The sequence below is a fragment of the Chiroxiphia lanceolata genome, chromosome 4 (genome assembly GCF_009829145.1).
Source record: "Chiroxiphia lanceolata isolate bChiLan1 chromosome 4, bChiLan1.pri, whole genome shotgun sequence".
Taxonomy (NCBI): domain Eukaryota; kingdom Metazoa; phylum Chordata; class Aves; order Passeriformes; family Pipridae; genus Chiroxiphia; species Chiroxiphia lanceolata.
The window spans coordinates 73,207,441-73,228,158 of NC_045640.1; the positions used below are offsets into that span (position 1 = coordinate 73,207,441).

A 20,718-nucleotide genomic window follows, 5' to 3' on the forward strand; every position below is an offset into this window, starting at 1 on the left:
ACGACAATAGGGACATTTCTGGCCTCTTCATTATAAGTCTTTGTTCTTTCCACAATCTTTGTGAAAAATAAGGCACTTCATACTTGAAATGCTCTTAGCCATCGTGCTGTCTAGTAGACAAGAGCTGCTCACAAGTCTCACTAGACTTTTATATCCACTTTTTTCTCCATCACGTCTTTCCTTGCTGGTTACTTTTTGGTTCTTTTTCTCTGAGTATATTAGGTGTGCACTTAGGAAAAGGTTAACACCACAATGCCAGTTCTTGAGCACAGCATTGGAGACTTACTTTCTGTATGTGCTCCCCAACATTTTCTTTTAGAAGAATGTGATCTCTCTCAGGACTTTGGTTTTAGCATTCCAGGAATGTTTTTGTGTGCGTTTGTTAATGGTCAAATCCACGTGTAGGAGTGTGCAGGAGAACTACAATTGTGGCTTGCACAAGAGAGCTGCTACAACCTGATTGCTTGCATTTATTTTTCTTTCAAGTTTGGGTCTTCCAAATGGATTCTCTGATGTTTAAGAAGGAGTAGACAATGTGTTGTAAGTAGACCTACATGGATATATGTGCATTTTATGGAATCCATGAGATTTGCACCAGAGGATCCTCATTATAGGCTTAGGGTCCAAATTCATTTTTACTTAGATGTTCACATTTGGCCAAAGCATACAGCAAGAGTTGAAAAGACTCCTGAAAATCAGCATTAGGCACAGAAAAGGTAAAGGCCTCCTGTATGTGTGAAACACAGAGCATTGCTTGTAAAACAATAATCAGCTCCTTGAGTTTGGAATTAGGAGTTGGGCCTTGGTTTGTTTTGCTTTTTAAGCAGCAGATCCTTCAGTGAAGATGCTTAGAAGTGTGAAAGGAGAGTGGATTGATCTTGACATGTGTTTAATTTCCTCGTGGATACAGGAGTGCACTGAAGGCAAGTCAGTGTAAAGCAGCAATATAACCTCATGTCCTTTGGTCATAGAAAGGAAGAGACACAGCTGCTGTGCCAGCTGAGGGATGACAGGATACCTGTCAGCTGTCACCTTCCATTTTGCCTTCCATCCTCAGATTGGTTTGTATCTCTCCCCAGCTCGTAAGCAGGAGATTATCAAGGTGACCGAGCAGTTGATTGAAGCCATCAACAACGGGGACTTTGAAGCTTACACGTGAGTTTCTCATTTCAGAGGGAGTGAGGAGAGTTGATTTATTTGACACACTATATGTAAATATGCATGTTTATATAGGAGAGACTGTGCTTGTGTTTATGGTTTGTTGGAATTCCTCCTGATGAAACACAAAACATGTTAGTGGCTGCTTTGCCCTGGCTTTTACACGTCGCCAGTTTCAGAGGAGCTGCTTGTGTAAATCCAGTGTGGTTAAAGTGATTAAATCTTGCTTAAATACTGATGTGAGACATAAAAAAGTCCTTTGGTTTGCACAGCAGCAGTTTTCAGAGTCACAACTAAAAAGTCTTGTGAATATAATACCTACCACTGACATGTGAGACCTACTTTGGGGGACCTTTTTGGTGAAAAGATGATTTATATGAAATCTAGTCCACCTGAGGTAAGCAGCCAACCGTGCTAATTTAGGTGAAACCAGAACTTTATTCCTTCTCCTCATTTAAATTCTGTTCTTTTCCAGTGTGATGGCATGCCTGATTGGATTAAAGGAAACATTTAAAAATAATCTCTCTGGAGCTGTGTTCCATAACCACTCATTATAGAATTTCCTCTTTTCCACAGGAAAATCTGTGATCCAGGCCTTACGTCTTTTGAACCTGAAGCTCTGGGTAATCTGGTAGAAGGGATGGACTTCCACCGGTTTTACTTTGAAAATGGTAAACATTCCTTTTTCATTTCCAAATCTTCATCTGTTTCTGACTGTGTTTCTCCCATCTAATTAGCATTTTGGTTTGGGAGTGAATTGGTTTGGGCAGGGGAAGGGGGTGTTCTTTTTTCCAGGATATTTCTGCTGTGCTCATTCACGTATCACAGGGCGCCTCAGGCAGTGGGGGAAAGTTTCAGGTGTTTCTCATATTTTTGTTTTTCTCTTGGGAAAATAGATGTGCTTGTACTTAAAAGAAAGGTCGCTAAACCATGTGGTGAACAGCAATTGCAACCAACGGTCAGAATTTGCAGTGAGTGTGTGATTGTGTTGGGGAAGACATTGTAGTCACTCGGTCTGTACTGCTGAGGGTCTGCTCTGGTGTATACGTTGATGTGTCTATATGAAAACATAAATTTATATTTTTTTACATATATATATTACAATCATGTCATCTCTAAGAAAGAGAAATTACCCACAGAATGGATTTAATAAAGTTTTGGAGGATCATGTGATGTAAGTAACCATTTTAGAGCAGACTTCATTTGAAAGGAAATAAAACATTGTAAATTAAGGTATCAGCTTGTCCAGTAATTTCTGAGCAATGTCTGAGCATGAAATGGGGTTATCATATTCCTAAATCTAAATATCCATAATCTAAATGGGATTATAATACTCCTAAATTCTCTTCCATCTCCAAACCAGCATTTTATGTATTTTTCCTTGTAATTTTTCCTTTCATTACCACTGCTTTTTAGTTTTTCTACGGGTCAGCATTTAATAAAATATGATACAAGAATAAGTCAAAAGCTGAATTCTTTTGGCTGAAAATATTAAGTACAAACGTTATGAGACATAACAGTGAAAGCGAAATATTGGGGAACTCAAGATGGTGGCCATGTGGATACATGCATTAAACCTATGTGCTTATTAAATAGGGCATTATATGTGCTATTAAACATTTGATTGGAAAGGGGGAGACATACTTTGTGCTGTGACTGTGCTCATTTCTACAATGCACCCGAGTCATCAGTCGCAGCCATCAGTAAACAGCAATTATTCATTTATATCTGCTACGCTTGAGGGTTTTGTTTGCAAAACGGGGCTCACGTGGAGAAAACGTGTGTGTGCACGTGTGTTTTTGTTTTCCCCAGCTCTGTCCAAGAGTAACAAGCCGATCCACACGATCATCCTGAACCCGCACGTGCACCTGGTGGGCGAGGACGCGGCCTGCATCGCCTACATCCGCCTCACGCAGTACATGGACGGCAGCGGCATGCCCAAGACCATGCAGTCCGAGGAGACGCGCGTCTGGCACCGCCGCGACGGCAAGTGGCAGAACGTCCATTTCCACCGCTCAGGCTCGCCCACAGTACCTATCAAGTAAGAACCGACCCGGGCCGTGGGCTTGGGTCGCGCCGTGTAGTCTCATAGCCGCTTCGGGCCTTAAAAACTACGAGCCGCCCTCACGGTCGTTTCTTGCGGTTGTTCATTGTGTGTTATATCCACCTCTGCGCGTGTGGTATCGTTCTTAAAAGGACACTCTTTTTGGCGGTTGGTTTCCACTGTGATGCCTGCTGATCCAGGCAGCTCGAAGAGCAGGAAAATGTTCTAGTGTAGGTAAGGCTTGGTAGAAGTCACACAACACAGGATTAGAGAACCTGAAGTAGAATATCTGGAATATTTGGAAAAATAAAAAGCGAGAGGATACGTGGAGCTATTAGTGCTGACCAGAAAGTTTCAAGGAAAAAGTATCGCTGTTGTGAAAAACTGAAGTTTAACTGGTATTTATTGTGGTTTCCAGCCACCTCTGCTTACTCAAGCCTAGGTACGTTCACTGCAATTTGGTTTTGAGCCAGTTTACGTATTTAATTTGTAAATTAAGTCATCCCAGTAGCTATCACATTCTTATCTCTTTCCCACACTCTCCTTGCTTATCTGCTGTGTAGTCCCTGTCTCACAGCTCTGACATCCGTGTGGGTCAGCCTCGCATCTCTCCCGTCATCATCTTCTCCTCTTGTTCGTCCAGGCCCTCCCACGCCCTCGGAGTCATGCAGTGACCCGAGTTCCCTGGGCCAGGCTGTCAGCAGGGTTAATTCCAGCACACTCACAGTTGCACTAACAAGATCAAGAGTCACAGCTTCCTCAGCAGGTTCTGCTTGGGTCCTCGGCTTCCCTCCTTCCTGCAGCCTTCATTAATGAGCCCAACCCTCACTGACTTCTGCCTTAGGCTGGGCTCTTGCCAAATTAGGCAGGCCTTGCTTCGAGCCCCTTGTCTGGGATACAATTACATTTGTGTGAGGCATCTTGATGTTGTCAGCAGCTGAATTTCCTGATGTGGATGTTAAGGGCTTAGATTCCACCCTTCAAACTTCATCATGTTCTGTAATTTACTTCTTGCACCACTGTTCTCCTATATGAAATAATACATGATAAAGTAAGGAACAAGATAGACTGAAGTGTTAAACTTCCACGGGGGTGAACTTTTTATTATTTTTTTTTATTTAGGAAAAAAGAAATTTGCTTCCTTAGGGATAACTATTTTATTTCAAAATGTGAAACCAATGGGAAGAGGAACCACGTTGTCCTTTGTTTCTCACATTCCAGCTACGCAGCCAATGTTTAAACAGATTATATATAAAGAGTAGTTACATTTGCTTGAAATGCAGTGTTAGGTAGGTTTTTGGTGTTTTCATAAAGGAGTGTGTTGTCAAGGGATCTGGCCTGGGTGTGTGTAGAGTGTAAGTGAAGCAGGTCCAGGGCACCCTGGACAGTAAGTGTTTGCAGCAGAATGACATGAATTGGACTAGAGAATTATGTAATCTTTTCCTTTGGGTTTTTCTTTTGCCCCCTTTTTTCTGGGGAAGGGCTGTTTTTTGCAACTGCTCATGCTGTCTAATAAAGAGAAGAATTTCTGGGACTGCCAAGGATGGAAGGAGAAGCAGGGATTTCTGAGGCTGTGTCAGTGGATGTTCAGACCTATGGGATCAGACAGAGGAGATTTCAGGATTGCAAGAGGGCATCCAAGCTGAAAGGGTCACAGAGGAGGAGCCTTAGAGCAGGACTCAGGCTTGAGGAGAGATTCCCTGAGGTAGCAACATAACCCTAAATGTCTAGCACTGGCAACAATATCACATAAATCCCATACCTCACCCTAATCTTGAATTCAGAGGGGGTTTTGGACTTGCTCATGTCATTGTTCTAAAACACCATTGGTCTGATGGTTAGAAGCCTTACTTTCCAGTCTAAAATTTAGTAATATTCAATGTATCCTTGGTTATTCTTGTTTCATCTTTGTTCTTCTGTGCTGGGGACAGGTGTGCAGACATGAGCTCCTTTATAGCAAGGCTGTTCAGATCACTTCCCACCTTCTATTTTTGAAGAGTAAATAACCCACACTAACTCAGCTGGCTTTTTTTGGTAGGATCTCCATTTTCCTGGCTACCTTAATAGCTCTTCACTGTCTTTTTTTCATTTGAGGTTTGTCTTTAGCTTGGATTCTTCTGAAATGTTCTGTCCAGTTGTGATCAGGGCCTTATTTAACTCCACAATGTCTGTCTTTCCCCTGCTATGTTCTGGCATGGTTTTTACACTTTCCTCATCTCCATCACATCCAGCAGCTCATCTGAGCCAGCCACGTGTTTCTCCTCAATTCTCATTTCCAACCAACGAGCAGGTAGAAACTTTTGCTGAGCGTGCAGCTTTGCACTTCCTGTTATTCCACGTAACATTTCTGGATTACCCAGCCCTCAAGGTGATTTGGTGGTTCTTGCACAATGCTCCTGTTTCCTTTCTTTTTACAGTGCCTTCCACCTAAGTGTAAATATACTACATGAGATCAGTCCTACTGCTTGGGTTCAGGACTAGTGGGTCTCCTCTAGGCTGATGGTTCCCCTTTCAGCCCGAACATTGTCATTTCTTTTAGTTATTTTACATATCCTTTCTCTATTCCCCATCTTCTCAAGTCTGAGTGGAAGATTCCCACGTTGCACCATGCTAGAATTGCCTTCCATAACCCATCCTGACCGTCTTTTAGGCTGCCCTGAACTTCACTTTTCCCACTCAGAGGACCAATAACTCCATTTAGGAAAACTACGGGAGAAATCTAATTAAAATATTGTTCTGGTTTAACCTTCCTTTATTTGAAATGTATACAGTCTACAGCTACTTATTTAATTATTACCAACGCACAGTAGTTAATAATGGCAATTCCATTGTAAGAAAGTATCTTGCACATCATGTCCGAAGAGGAATTTTAGATCTAATCAAGTCACAAAAGCAATTACAGCTGTGATCTGCTTTTGCAAGCGTCATATCCTATATTATGTCTAATCAGTTGCTGCAAGCACAGTAGCTTGTTTGTTTTCTTGACTACAGGAGGGAGTGTGCATAAATCTAAGGCTATATCTGAGCTCTTTAATAGCTATAGGTATAGGGAAATGTTTCCTTATGGCAGAGAACTTATTTGGAAAAGAATATGAGCAAAAACGTGTACTTAGTTTATAAATAAATTTTGTTTGTAAATTTGCTGGGAGTCAGACAAGATAAACTTGGGTTTCTGTCTCGTCCATTTTCTCTCTGAGTGATAAGAGTGATGGTAGGAAATTTTCCTCTGTATCCACGTTCTTAAGAACATGTGCTAATGTGTTTCTCCAGAACTGTGTCTGCTTGTCCACGGAGAGTGGACCTGCCTGGTATGGGGCAGTCGGACCTAAAACTGACTCCCAAACCTAACTTGAGGCTGAATGAGGCTCACGTTCCCTCCTTTATCACAGCTTACAGTTTCTTATACTTTGCTAAGTGCACTGGCAAGCCGCAGGGCCGTGAGTAAGGAGTGTGTTCTGTGTTTGTGCAGTGCCTAGCGCAGAGGGATCCCCACCGCGGCTCCGGCCCCTACCTGCTACGGTAATACAAGCCATCTTACAGCCTGACTTGGTCACATACCTCCTCACACCTTCCTTCTCTTCCCTTTTCTCTCTGCATACGGCTCTAGCATGTCTTGCATGTTCATGACATCCGACTCTTCCTCGTTACTCGGTTCCGTGTTTGTACACACCCTCAGTCCGTGGCAGTGCCTGCGATGCCCACGCTGAGGAAGTTAAGTTACACTCAGAGATTCACGTCTGAATTCGACCCTCCCTCCTCTAAGGAATCCCTTAGGGCACTTTGGCTTCCTGCCTCAGTTTCCTTTTTTATTTTAACAGCTTCTCTGGCATCCTGTAAAGATGGAAAATAATGGCTGTAAAGTCGTTTGGAAAATAAAAGAATGCTTTGCCTGAGCATTTGGTTTTGGTTTTTTTCCCTTGGTTTTCTTCCCAATATCGTGTTAAATAATCTCAAGAAGGTGGGGGGTTTTTTTCAATAGCATTGGCTAACACTTGAGCATGCACTGTTACATGGTGGTGATGTTACCAGTAATGGAAATCTGTTTTCTTTTTTTTTCTTTTTCTCCTTCCTCCCAGCTAAAAATATCAGCGGTGCCGCTCTTGCATTTTCTGTACCCAACGCACCCGGTTGATTTACCATCTTGGCCATCCCGTTCTCTTCATGCATGTTTCTGAGTGCATGGAGTCGTGAAGGTTCTTCATGTAACACATTTGTGACGCACCACGTTGCTGTATATTCCATCTGTACACTGTTAGCATTTCAATGAAGGCGATGTTCCATGCAAATAGAGAATAACAAGGAGTAAAAAAAGGCAAAAAAAAAAAAAAAAAAGAAATAAAAATGTTGGATGGACGGCAGTAGATACACAATACATCTGTCACTTCCTCCATTTATGCCAAGTTTTGAGAGATAACTTTAAAAACTATCCTGTTTATTAAAAAAAAAAAAAGGAAAAAAAAAAAAGAAAAAGTATATTTTACCTTCTTTTTTTAAGAACTGTTTTTTGACTCCTCCTTTTCCCCCCGAGTCCCAGGATTTTGCTTTGGTTCTGGTAGGAATGGTTAGGATTTCCGCTGGCAGCTCCGTTACTGTCAAACAGATTTTTGTTACGGCACGTACATGGGCAAAATCACTGATAAATGTGGAAGTGATAATATCTTGGCTTTGGACCAGCTGAAGCCTTCTTAGTCTATTAGTCTGTGTAAACTGGAAAAAGCTCCTTATTTGCTGGCTTGGCCACTCCAGAATTAACTGTCAGTGTTCTGGTGAGTCAGCAGCTTCTGTTTTCCCGTGGAGTCCTTTTTGCTTTCTTATTTTGCTTAACTGAAAATTCCTATTGGATGATTAAGCAAAATTAAAAAATTGTAAGGAATTAAGAGGTAATTGAGAGGCATTTTCGAGGATTAAAATGGAAGGAGAGAGAAAGATTTTTATCGCTTTTAGGATGTACTGTAAATTTTTTAAGGAGGCTTTAAAAAAATATAAACTATAATATGTTGGTTAATCTGTAGACCAGTTGTGTGGTTGATATACTCGAGAAATATTAGGCCTTAAAGCTGAGTATGAAGAGTTTACTTACATTACACTGCTGCTGTTGCTTCTCTGGAAATGAGTTATGGACACACCGGTTTTACCACAGATTTGTCTCCCCCTCTTCCCCCTCAACGCGCTGTTGGTTTCTTAAGCTCCTGGTGCAGCGTATGGTGCCGAGCCCAGCGATTCCCACAGTGATTCCCACAGCGATCCCGTTGGGTTTGGCCGGAGGCAGCCAAAGGAGGGACACTGCTGCCAGCGCAGAACGCAAACCTCGTAACGGGGACTAGTTTTCCTTCCCTCACGTTGCTGTGAAAATACGTCCTCGCAAGAATTTCGGTTTCCTCCCTTCCATTCCCGATAGCAGAGCGCAGGGATGGGTTGTTTTTGTTTTTCCCATTGGTTACTGGTTCTGTTGGCAGGGCTCCCTGCTCTCCACGGCGCTGTACAGTGCATGGGATCTCCATCACGCTCCTTTTTAGCCGTTAAAAACTTACAACTCTGCAGCCTGAAGTTTTTAAAATGGGAAAAGCTTCCTAATTTGTATCATTTCACCTTTCTGTGTCGATGACTAATCAAAAGCAGTTCTTAAACATGTCGATGTTGTTACTAGTGGATGTATGGTAGATGGATTTAAGCTTCTCTGATAATTACTACATGATTTTAAACAATATATATTTAAAATAAGCATCTACAATAAATGTGTTGAGCCATATTAACCTGCCAATGGGATCTGTGAAAAAAGTAATGGCCTCGTTTTTTTTTTTCATTAATTTCTTTACTCTTTTTTTTTTTTTTTTTTTTTTGTGAAGCGGCTATAAGTGGCATAACTGTATTTAAAATTAACAAATTAGGTGTAGGGTGTTTTTTTTTTTTATACTTCTAACATAGCATGTGGTGTTGACGTATTACTGTAGACCAAGTTTGTCTTCCACACCAAGACGTGAGGAAATTGTGATTTGTTCTCTCCACCACAACTGAATTATACACTTCTGTCATTTTGGAACACTGCAGTTTACCATGGGACACAGTGTACATATTTCTTGCCATAATGGTAAATGATTGATATATTTAAGGATTAATAAATTTGTGATTTCTGCTGACATCGTGCTTGTGTTTTAATTTCCCAAGTAACTGTGATCTTCGCGTCGGAGAACCTGCAGTGTGTGTTTGAATTAAAGCATTGGAGACCCAGATGGAGTTTCTTAGGAGCCGAATTTTCGGTCTGAAAACAGGAGTGTTTGCTTTTGTGGTTTGTTTCTGGGTCAGTTCTGAAGTGCCTTTCCTGAGGGCCCAGTTGTACACTGTTCATGCTCAACTTTGTTGACAGACTTTGCACATACCTTGTATTCGTAGGTCCATATTTAGAAATGTTTTAGGTACTTTGCATGTTTCTGTAGCTGCCTTGCAGTGTTTCACATACATGCTCAGCCTGTAACACAAGACTCTGTAAGAGCAGTTATTATTGTATGTTATATAACACCATAAAATATATATGGTAACATAATGCCATAAAATGCATTAAAGTCCATAAATAATTAGCATCTAAAATAATGTACCAGTTTAAAAGCTTTCATGTGTGTCTGTAGCAATTTTAGGCTTTCTTGTGCTGAGCTGCAACTGAGAACAGTCTTTTATACCAGCAGAGAAGAAGGACGGAGGAGAGGAGACAACTTGCAGCTTTCCTGAGTCAGGGAATGCAGAGCTGGATGGATGCGGGGCCAGGGCAGCATAGCTGGAGCAGCAGCATTGGTGAGGGAGCCAGAGCCTGTCCTGGGTTGGTCACAATTTCAGTGCTTCCCTTTGGGTGGCAATTTGTAAACGAGAAGAGAAATACTCGACAGAGAGCTCAAGGGGGGTTGGATTTGTCAGTAAACCCCAGTAGAAGCAAAAGCGGTTTAATCTGGAGGGAGGTTTTTTTACATTTTGTCACATCACTTGTACCTACTTTGTTTGCTCATTTTTTCCAGTAAGTGCTATTCCAGAAATCAGTTTGATTCCCATTTTAACCGTGCTCCTGCAGAAAGCTCTTTGACAGCCACGGAGTTGCTCCTGGTTTCAGGTAGGCAGAGAAGAGAGATCAGTGTATGAAGCAAAATGATGAGTAGTGGGGTGGGAGAATATATTTCCTAAATATCAGGTTGAAGGTTTGGGAGAGGGGCAGGGGTTTGGGGTATTTTTTTTTTTTTTTATAATGGTGGTGGGTGTCCTTTTATAGCACAAATATTTTAATCTGCTGCCTCCTGGTGGCTTCTGTAATGCTGTTTTCTATTTAGGAGTGCCCAGGAAGATGCTGTTTGTTCTGAGCAGGAAGGAGCCCAGTGCTTTTATGCATTTTTAATGTGAGTAAGGAACACAGAGAGCCTGAAAATGACCCTTTCCTGGGTTCTGAATATACCCTATACACATACCTGGAGGAATCTGTTTGGTTCTGTTTTCTACAAATGGGTTCCCAGGATACAGTTAAGAAAAGTAACACCTAGAGTTAAGTCCCAGAGTTCATTGTGTCCAAGATCAGTTTGCTGTTTCTTCAGTGAGTTATTAATCTTTGGTAATTTATCATTTCCTTGGGCTGTTTGCTCGTAGAAAACAGAATTACTTTGTTCTTCTCAGGGCTTTTCTTTCTTTCTTCTTAAATTTGTATGGTCGTACTTTATACATTACCCATCTTGAGAAAACATTATTCAAAGAATTAACTGGATTAGTCAAAGAATTGAATCCAATTGCTTCAGGAGTTTCAGCTTCTTTCTTCCTAACAGATAATTAGTAAAATACAGACAGATATGGGTGAATGGGAGTTCAGTGCTGGAAGGTGCCACTGCTCCATCTCTGGTTCTTGCAGGGAAAGCAGAAGTTATAGGGAGGTTTTGACAGCCACAAAAGGGGAGGCCTCACATGAAAGGGAACCTAAGCAGAGCAGACTAGAAGCCTTTCCTCCCTTCCCCTCTCTCTCTTGCACAGAGACCCGTGAGTGAGCAGGACAAGGTGCAGGATCTTGGATTCCAAGGCAGCATGCTTGTGGAAAGAGGAGAAGGCAGCAATTCTGCAGACAGTAAGTTTGGGGAAGAGGAGAACATTTAATCACAGAGTGTGAGGGGACTAGCTGATAGAAAACAGGGTTTCCAAGGCAAAGAGATAGAGAGCAGTATTTCTGTATTACAGAAATGTCACGTTCTTTCTTTAAAGATGTTTCCAGAACTCAGCTGTGGGGCTGGACCATCTTAAGAACTAACCGGAAATTTGGCCCGCAGAACCTTTTTTCATCATAGTGACCTCTAAGTAGTTAAAAAAGTCAAATAGTTGAATGTGGCAAGTGGTTGGGACAGGGTTGGTTCCTTAAAATAGCAAGGGCTTGGGCCTTGATCTTATAGTTACTCACTTCTGGTATTCCCCAAAGTCAGCCCCTAATGGAAAGATGTTGTCTCATGTCAGGGCAGGAGTAACAGCAGCACCTATTACCGAGTTCCCTGCTCACTGTCAGGTAATTCCCAGTGTCAAGCAGCTGATACAGGAGGTGTGGGGAGTATTAATACACAGCCCACTGCATTGAGAGAGAATTCATGGCAAGCAGAACAGCCTGGACTGGGAAGGAGGAGCCCACTCTGCTCTTCGACCACTCCTTTTCCCACCCTTCCCAGGCATTCCATGCTGGCTGTCAGAGGTGACAGCTGCCCAGGGTGAGGCAGTGACAGTCACAGGGCCTTAAGTAACACTCGTAGCCAAGGGCCTGTACTAGCAACAACCAGCCTGGCAGTGGGGGTAAGAGCCCACGTTTGTGAGCCAGACAGGTCATTTTATAAACAAAGGTATTGCTGAATTACCTGAATACAAGTCAAACCCTTTGTAAAGATGGAGAAGAGAGCACTTCCAGCACATGTTAGAGCAAGACATCAACTTAATTAAACATCACCTAAAACTGTTGCTGTGTCCTGTGCACCAGAGAGAGGGTAAGTACCAGAGCAAGAAGAGTTCAGCTTAACTTACTTGGTTGAACTCCTCAGACAAAACAGGCATCTGAACATCTACTCCCTAACTAAAAATGGTGGTCTTTTGGGGTTTTTTTCTGAACAAAACTTTCTAGAGAGTAAAGGACAGAAGCTGGGCCATACCAAAACTTGCCTGCCTTTTTCACTGTAGCAAATCTAATCAAAGGTAGCTCTAATTCAAAGTGTAATCTTACTGAAATGTTATTCTAAACAGGATTTTGAGTACGGCAGAGCACCTGTACACAAAGAAGAGGGATTGGTAGCATGCCCAGCCTTCTGTTTGCAGGCTTTATTTCTGATCCTGTGGTTGGCCCTGGGCTGCCTGGAGGATATGCTGTAGATCTGTGCGCTTCTGATTAATGTGGCAATTCCCATTTCCAGCCCTTCACCGCTGTTTTTTGTATTCGTAATGTTCACACCTTCTCTAAACCCCGGGGCACCTGTGGGTTCAAGGGTTCTGTGAAAGGGCACAAAACTACCCTTCAGTCAAAGACTTAAATACACTCCATGTATGTATTCTGAAGAGCCTGGGAGTATTTAACTACTTTGCAGCATCTGAGAGGGAGCCGGGTGTTGGCACATCCTTCTGGGATCTGGTTTTGGAGGCACCGGGTCAGTCTCCTGTTGGGACCAAATCAAGGTGTATAAATAGTTGAATTCTGTGTGGTGGAGACAGACCAGCACAGCAGCAGCAGGCTGATTTCAAGGCCTGGATGTAGAACACTGGGAGATGTGCTTAGAGGTATTTTCTCTTTTTCAATCAGGCCAGGAGTCTGAGTATGTGTCCCTTGTGCAAGGTCAGTGCCATAACTACTGAATGAATATCTGAGAGAGTTTTTCTCTGTTTTTCCGCTGAAAAATGAATAGGGAAGGATCTAATTTGTGTTTCAGTGCAGTTTTAAAAAAACTGTCAAAATCTACCTAAAGACAACAGCAGAAAGGATTCCTTTCCCTGGGCATCTATCAAGTGCAGGTGCCACAAAGGCTAAAAAGTGCCACTGAGGACTAATTAACGCAAAGCTGAGGGCAAGAAACTTTACAAGTCTCTTTACTTAAATAAAAGGATGCGTTTGATGATTTCAGGATGTGAAGAGATACAAATAACTAAGGCTTGGAAGGCCCCAGTTGATGCTTTGCTGATCCCCTCTCTGCAGTGGGTTTCCAAGAGGTACACTGTGATTATTCCTCTCCTCTGTAGCTGAATGGGGATCTCGGTGTTGGAGTCTCTCCACATTCACACCTTTCTATAAAGAGCTTCCCAGTTAAGACCAGCTTTTCACACATGACAAGGCAGAGCTACTTTGCGTCCCACGAGTCTTACGCTGCCTGCCAGAAGGATGTGAGAGGGATGTTTGGCAGCGTGGAGGAGCCCCGGGGGATGAGGAGGATGCTGTTTGCTGTTTTCATTAAGAGGCCTCAGCAGCTCACAGTACTCATCTCTGAGGAGGAGTAGCTGGCACGAAGATCCAAACATTGTGATGGTGAGAGGAGAAAGCAGGTGAGGCTTCTCTTCTGTTGGATCCTTTCACCACTCTGCTGCTCCTTGTCCCTCCACCCTTCCCTCCACTGCCTGGTGCTCTGCCCTGCCTTCCTCCCCTTCTCAAATCTTCTCACCCTCCCACCACAAGAAACCCTGAGGTTCTTTCTTACCACATGCCATTTATCCTGTTAAAAACACTGACAACACGTGCCACTCCTCAAAATCTGTCATTTACTTCTGGGTCTGAAACTCTGCTCCCTCCGTCCTCCTGGTTTCTTTCCCCTTAGCTTTTGTGTCCCCCTTCTATGTGAGACCCGTTCCTGGGGCACAGCCAGCAGCTGGAGCAATAGGCAGTGTTACTGGGAGCAGTGCCCTGGTGATTGGGAGGCTTTTCAAAGCATTAGCTAGTTAATCCTCACTATGTCACTGACGGTAGATGAGCATTGCCTGCCTGGTTTTAGACCTAAAAACCTGGCAGTGTATAATTTGCCCAAGGCCACAAAGTTGATGGATGACAGGGAAACCCTAGGTCCAAGGGTGAGTTCCCTGAATGACAGTGATGACAGTCCGTGGATGAAGGATTTATGGCCAAAATTACAAGGAGAGCTCAGAGAGCCTCACACTCGCTCCCTGCCCAGCCTGTAGCACATCACACTTTGTGGCCTCTACTCACATTCCGAGTCCTCCTCACAGGAACCCTTCTGCTTCCCAAGCCAGTGGAGAAGAAGTGGTGTCCCAAGTGAGTTCCCTCTGAAAAGCCAGTTTCCCATCCTGCCTGGCAATGGGAACTCTGCAGCAGTTCCCAAATCTGAGAAAAGCCACATCACACCATTCCGAGGGTACGTAGCGCCATCCTCACAAATATCCTGGAGTTCTGAAGGTCACCTAGTTAATTAGATTAGCTAGAAACAAATTCCTGCATCTGTCAGCAGTTCAAAGGCAATACAGCTGGAAAGCATTAGCACTGTGTTGTCTTTGTACCTCTGCAAAAAAGGCAAATAATAATAGAAAAGAGAACATCACCATAAGTCCTTCCCAGAAAACCCCAAACCCAGAGTTACTAGAGGGTTTTTCCCCTTTTCTTTTCCCACTGATACTGACCTGCAAGTGCAAAAAGAACCTGATCTGACATTTAGATGCCAGATGAATCTTTCTGAACTGGCAGTTAGACAAACTGAGGAGATTTGAGATGGTGATGATTGATGGAGAAGATGTAATTACAGGAGTTTGGTTTCTCAGTGACTTGGTTAAAATGTAATGCTACAGAGCACAGTCTGAAGTCCAACAAAGGGTTCTGTTGCCTATTTTTGCATAGGTGATGTTTTTTGAGCTAATGGCTGACAAAGGATTAAGAGCAGTTTGATGACCAGCCCAAGGGGAGTTAGGGGAATGAAAAACTTCTATCCTTCACCCTCTCATTAGCATCTGCTTGCAGAGCTCAGTGCTGGTTTTTTATGACCTTTAGGAACAGTGGCCTGGATAACAGAGTTCAGTATATTCTTATTTTTAGCAGTTAGTTCCCTCCATTTGCTACACTTGCATCCTTCTTCCAGGGGGCAGGATTTACCTACACGAGCCATGAAATAAATCTCTTCAGTTTACAACTTCCATCTCATTTGGGGGAGTCTGTGCTTTTGCGGGAGCTGTGGAAAAAAATCAAGGCCCACGTTATTCCTGCTCCTCAAAAAAAATTAAAAGATACGAATGGGAGGTAAACTGAACCAAGTTTGGATTTACAGTGCAGAGCTTCTTAGGGTCTAAGTGCCTTTGAGATAATTCACAGTTTGGGATGTCTACAGCACAGCTTGTAGGGCTGCAGTGAAGTCATTTGAGCTGTGCAGAAATGGATTTGACCAGAAGTGCTCATTTTCGTAGAATAGTGCAGACTTTATGTTTTACTCTGTGGCAGGAGTCTGATGTGATCAGCTGTCCCACCACCACATGGAAACAAGCCCAGAGGAGGCATTCATCATTTCTGCAGCAATTTATTGCAGTACCCGATTTTTATTGTTGTCAGCAGTGATTATGATGATGAAAAATTTGAGCACAACCTAGATAAATGAATGCATAGTTTTATCTGTGATAAATGCATAGTTTTATCTATACCATTCATTTTGCCTCCCTGCTGCCAGCCAGTCTGTCTCCCCTCAGGAGTCAACGTAGGTCAGATGAGTGAGGAATGAGATGCTTTTGATTCATAACTCAGGGTAACATTTGAGAAGCTTCAGGAATACTTCTTACGGATGAGCTGCAACTTCTCATAAGAGTTTGGTTTCAGGGAATGAAGCAGCGGTTATGAAGAGAGAAAATGGAAGTGTGAGGGAGAGAAATATTGCATTCACATCTTCCATTTCCTCTTTAAACTGTAATTTTCCCCTTCTTTCTCCCTTGCAGTCAAATAATAAAGTGGGAATTTAGTGGCAGGTGACAGTACAGAGATGATACAGGCACAGCACAGGCTTTCTCATCCTCTTCTGCTACACATATCTTCTTTGAGCTGCACTTAACTATGTGAGCTATCACAGAGTCTGAAAGCAGAGGAAAGATCCAGAATAGCTCAAGCAGTTTGTAGGCATTGTAAATAAAACAAACCCAGCTTTCATTTAGAAAAAGAAGGCCATTTTCAGAAACATGTAATGAACCTATAAGTATTTCTGGTGAGTATAGGACTCATTCTCTAAGCTGGTGTGAAGGTCTCCTAATGAGGGGTGTCACAGCTGAGGCAGCACCAGAAATCACAGCACATAAATAAAATGCTTCTGTAACTAATGGAGCAGGGAGCTTAGAGAAGTGCTGAGCATGAGTGGCGTAAAGGCTTAGTACAGGCTTGGGACAATGAGAGACTTGGATGTGACGCAGTCCCTGGGACCAATTTGGGGCTATAATCAGTGATTCGTGCTGAGAAAAAATTCTGTTGAATATAATTCCAGCCTGACAGCAAAATGATGCTGAAGATGCTTGTAGGCACGAGCGAGGAGCTTAACACTTGCAAGGGATTTAGAGGTGCTGTCGCTGTCAACCCGGGTCTGAATCCCCACACGCACTTTCACCCATCTCCTCCTACACAAGTATTTCCACATCCCACGGGATCAGGCATTTTGCTGTTTCTGCAATGTCTTTATTTGTAAGTGTTGTCCCTGCAAGGGGCTTTCTCTTCCACACTGAAATACAACCTGCCCAGGAGCCCAGCCAGAGAACCTGGACACCGCTCAAAATTCCAGTGACTTAATGTCCAGAATCTGCAACAGCTTTTTTGGTGCCTTCCAATTGTCAGGCAAGGCCATAAATGCCAGCCTCTAAAAAGTGTAATTGAGAGTCTCTAGTGCAAAGACCTCAGAGAAATGGCAATTTTTTTTCAATGTGCTTGAAATAAATGCACAAAACCTGCCGTGTGCTATTCAGTCGTGACACTCACGTAATGAAACACGGGCCAGGGAAATTTAGAGCAGAAGCAAAGACCTCTAGGCAACAATGTAATATAATACAGCAAAGATATAACTCAATTGGAAATAGCCAGCTGGCACTAATGGCTCATTCGTTTAGACTCATATTTCTGGGCTGTCTGGCTTTTGGTGAGATGGGAGCAAGGAAAATCAGGCCTGGTTGCCAGTGGCTATCAATAAAAGCGCTGTTAAACAGAGCCATTGCTCTGCAGCTCGGGAGGCACTGCAAACCACCTTGATCATTGGAAATGGTTTTAGGAAACTGCCAAGGGTTCTGAGCTTTGTCTTCTCAGGTGCTTGACAGTTTCCTAAAACCTTTAAAACACTGCTGGCGATGGTGGGAACAGACACATCCCTGCACATGGCCAAGGTGCAAAGCTCTGCTGGGCACACAGGAGAAGCCTCAGCTGTGCCTGGGCTAGACCAACAAAACCTGCTTTTAAAGCAAAACGTGAGACCTTGCTGTGCCTGACAACACCCCTTGAAATTTAACCTCCCTGCAGCTGCTACTTCGATGCTGGTGGTTGTAATAACTTTAACAAAGTTATTACAACAGTAACAAAGAAAGATACAACAAACCGAGAAGAACCAAACCCAAACCCCACAACAAACAAACAAAAAACCCCAAACACCTACAAAACACCCAGGACTGTTTTTCCACAGGTTCAGTGCCAGTGTTCTTGTGGAAAATAAGTGGAACAGTGCTGAAGCTGACAAGCCCAAGTCCAGAGCCATGAGATGTGCTGGTGGAAGCAGTGGGTACTTCCCATCTGCCCAGGTATGAGCTCTAACATGGGATAATGTGACCCATCTGTCTGGACATGGCCATTTTGGGATGGAGTGTATCCTGCCCGCCTTCTTCCCTTCCCTCTGGTCCTCCCGGCCACAGAAGCAGGTTTGACTCTCTCAGTAGGGTCAAGACACAGGTTTTGTTTCAGGCCCTGTTCATATGCCTATTACCCTTCTCCCATTTTTTGACCCTCCTTTCTGCCATCCTTGCTCTGCCTCGGTCCCCTCCTGAATAAATAGCCTGCCCTGATTACTTTATCCTGGATGATCCCGGTTCTAGTAGATCCATACCCACTCTTTGTATTTCGGCTGCTGTTACCTGGAGGGAACAATAACAGCAACAGCAATAACACTGTTACTATTTTGGGGTACCTGGGTAAGGATGACTGGCTGTTTTTTACTGGCAGATATCTGTGGCACCCTGATTGCAGCTGTGCTGGGGAGCTGAAGGGACACAAACCTCCTGCCCGAGATGGATTAACTTGCTGAATGTTGGGGAGAATGACCCAGAGCTCTTGTAAGCAGAACACAAAGAGGGACTGAATGTGTCCCATGGCACTAGTTAGAAATTACTCTTAAAGAACCAGGGGACTCCTTCCACTGCACCAGGTTGCTCCAAGCCCTGTCCAACCTGGCCTTGGACACTTCCAGGGATGGGGCACCCACAGCTTCTCTGGGCAACCTGTGCCAGGGCCTCACCACCCTCACAGGGAAGGATTTCTTCCTAATATCCCATCTGACCCTGCCCTTTGTCAGTTTGAAGCTGTTCCCATTGTCCTGTCACTCCAGGCCCCCGTAAAAAGCCCCTCTCCAGCTCTCTTATACCTCCTTCAGCTGCAGTACCCTCACATATATATATATATATATATTCATTTAGCAAGGTTTTTTCATTATTATTATTATTTGCCTTTCTAAAGAGCGAATAGAACCACACTTTGTGGTGAGTCATCCAAGAATCATGGAGTGGTTTGAGTCGGCCCTTTTGAGGTTGATTTAGTCCTGTCCCTCATTTTGGGGATTGCCTGCAGCTGGGGGAGGGAGGGCTGGGTAAGGTGCCAGCTGCTCCCTATTCCCCATCAAGGTTTGCTTGGAAGGCAAACAGATCAGGGTTTCTGGAGGGAGAGGGTCACACATCTTCTGGTGTCTGTTTAGTGCCCCTCTGCCAGGGAAGATTTGCAGTGAGCAGAGGGGCAATCTTCAAGAATTCCTGGGGGTATTGGAGTGTTTCAGCCTCGGATGGAATGAGTAGGTTTTCCTGTGAGCTGTCTACAAACTGTGAGTACTGGCCTCGGGGCCTTTTTGTACCCTGTGGAGATATGTAGGACTGGGAAATGGCATATTTGGGGAGCTGGGGGATGCTGCCAGAAGCAGGTGAAGCTCTGTGGATGTTTTTAAGAGTTGTGCTGATATGAGCTCCTGGTAGGAAAGCACTGGTCTGATCCTGCTTTGTTGTAAGAAATTGGATAAAAAGCAGTTTTGTGGCCCCTGGAGGGGCAGGGACAGGCTGTGGCTTTAAATATTACACAGCAAAGAAAAATATCTGAAAGTAATCCACCAGTTGAGTGTGGTTTGGTTTGTTTTCCCTCTTGTGCTGTGAGGAAGAGGCTTTAGTTTTAAAAGTTGTCTTTTAAGCATAGAAAATGGAACAGCAGTTTGCCAGGCAAGCTTCCCCCTGTGCTAGCACACAGCTGCCCTTCACGTTCAACTGGAGCACGTGGAGCTTTGGCTAAATGATGTGTTTCATTTTTGGGGGGAGCTCTGTGAAAATTGCTTGTGGATGGATGTTTTTCTTGTCTTGGAAATACTCTGAGAATTCAGGAGGGCAGTCCTAAATGCTTTGAGTTGGACAACGATTTTGTGGTGGGTTTGCCTTATTGTGAGCTTAGAGAAGTTGAAGGTGTAGTTGAACCTTTCTGGAACATGCATTGGGCTTTTTTCCCAGGGCTGCCATTAAATAGGGGCACATCCTTTCCACCTGTGGGGAGGGATAAGGGAGGGGCAAAGTGAAACGTGCTTTGCATCCCTTCCCTCTCCTGTTGTATTTTCAAGTGCTTTGTTTGCTTCTGATCTTGGTCTAACAGACCCAAAGAAGCTAAAAATATTTATCAGAATGGTTGTGTAATGTCATTGTGCCTGAGATGTGATGTATCACATACTACAGAGGTGTATGAGGAAAAAGGGGAATTTCTGAACGAGTATCAATTGAATTTGGATTAGCAAATGATGTCGTTATGTGATGCTTGATTTTTATTTTTTTTTAGTGAATTCATGTATATTCATAAAAGATGGATTTGTGGAAAATGAAATTAAGAACTGTGTCCTCAGTCTCCACTGAAAATTAACCTGTTGATTTCTATTGGAAAATGATCAAATCTGTGGAATCATAACCCGGTCTCCCAAAACATAACAATTTTCCTTTCTGTGCATTTCTCATTTTATGTAACTTTGTATAAACTTAATTTTTGTTGTGGAAAGGCACAGGAAAAGCAGCAACAGAAAACATCTTTAGAATATATTTTGACTATAGATTTTCAACACAGGGGTGTTAAAAAGCGACCATAACTCCCATTTGCCAGTGTGGTTAATGAAGCACTGACTGGTTTATCTGCAGCACCTTTGGTTTGGTATAAAAACCCTTCTGAAGGGTCAGGTTGGATCCAGTGGGCTTGGGCTGTGTCTGTTATCCTTAGAATCAGGTCAAGGGTGGGAATAGGGGAGTGCTCTGAGTGTAAATAAATACACACGTACGTCAGTTCTAAAATTTGTAATAACAAATAGGAAGTT

General features: G+C 43.3%; 1 protein-coding gene and 1 long non-coding RNA gene across 32 annotated transcripts in view; both read left to right on the forward strand.

Moving 5' to 3' along the window:
- CAMK2D (calcium/calmodulin dependent protein kinase II delta) overlaps positions 1-13,689 on the forward strand; it is a 120,463-nt gene extending 106,774 nt beyond the window's left edge. For 6 of the 31 annotated variants that reach the window (XM_032684781.1, XM_032684782.1, XM_032684784.1 and 3 more), the window contains 3 exons: positions 1,080-1,155; positions 1,735-1,829; positions 2,971-3,203. In XM_032684781.1, the coding sequence (XP_032540672.1) occupies positions 1,080-1,155; positions 1,735-1,829; positions 2,971-3,203 (404 nt within the window). Of the gene's footprint in view, positions 1-1,079; positions 1,156-1,734; positions 1,830-2,970; positions 3,204-6,671; positions 6,722-7,278; positions 9,340-9,879; positions 9,989-10,206; positions 10,299-10,512; positions 10,579-11,197; positions 11,289-13,512 lie in introns of those variants that run through there. The other 25 variants (XM_032684774.1, XM_032684768.1, XM_032684773.1 and 22 more) reach the window with 9 other exon arrangements.
- Positions 13,690-15,434: 1,745 nt separating this feature from the next.
- LOC116785387 lies at positions 15,435-19,903 on the forward strand. The gene is made up of 3 exons (XR_004356516.1): positions 15,435-17,923; positions 18,342-18,451; positions 19,087-19,903. It is a non-coding gene; the product is annotated as an uncharacterized LOC116785387 (long non-coding RNA).
- Positions 19,904-20,718: the final 815 nt, after the last annotated feature.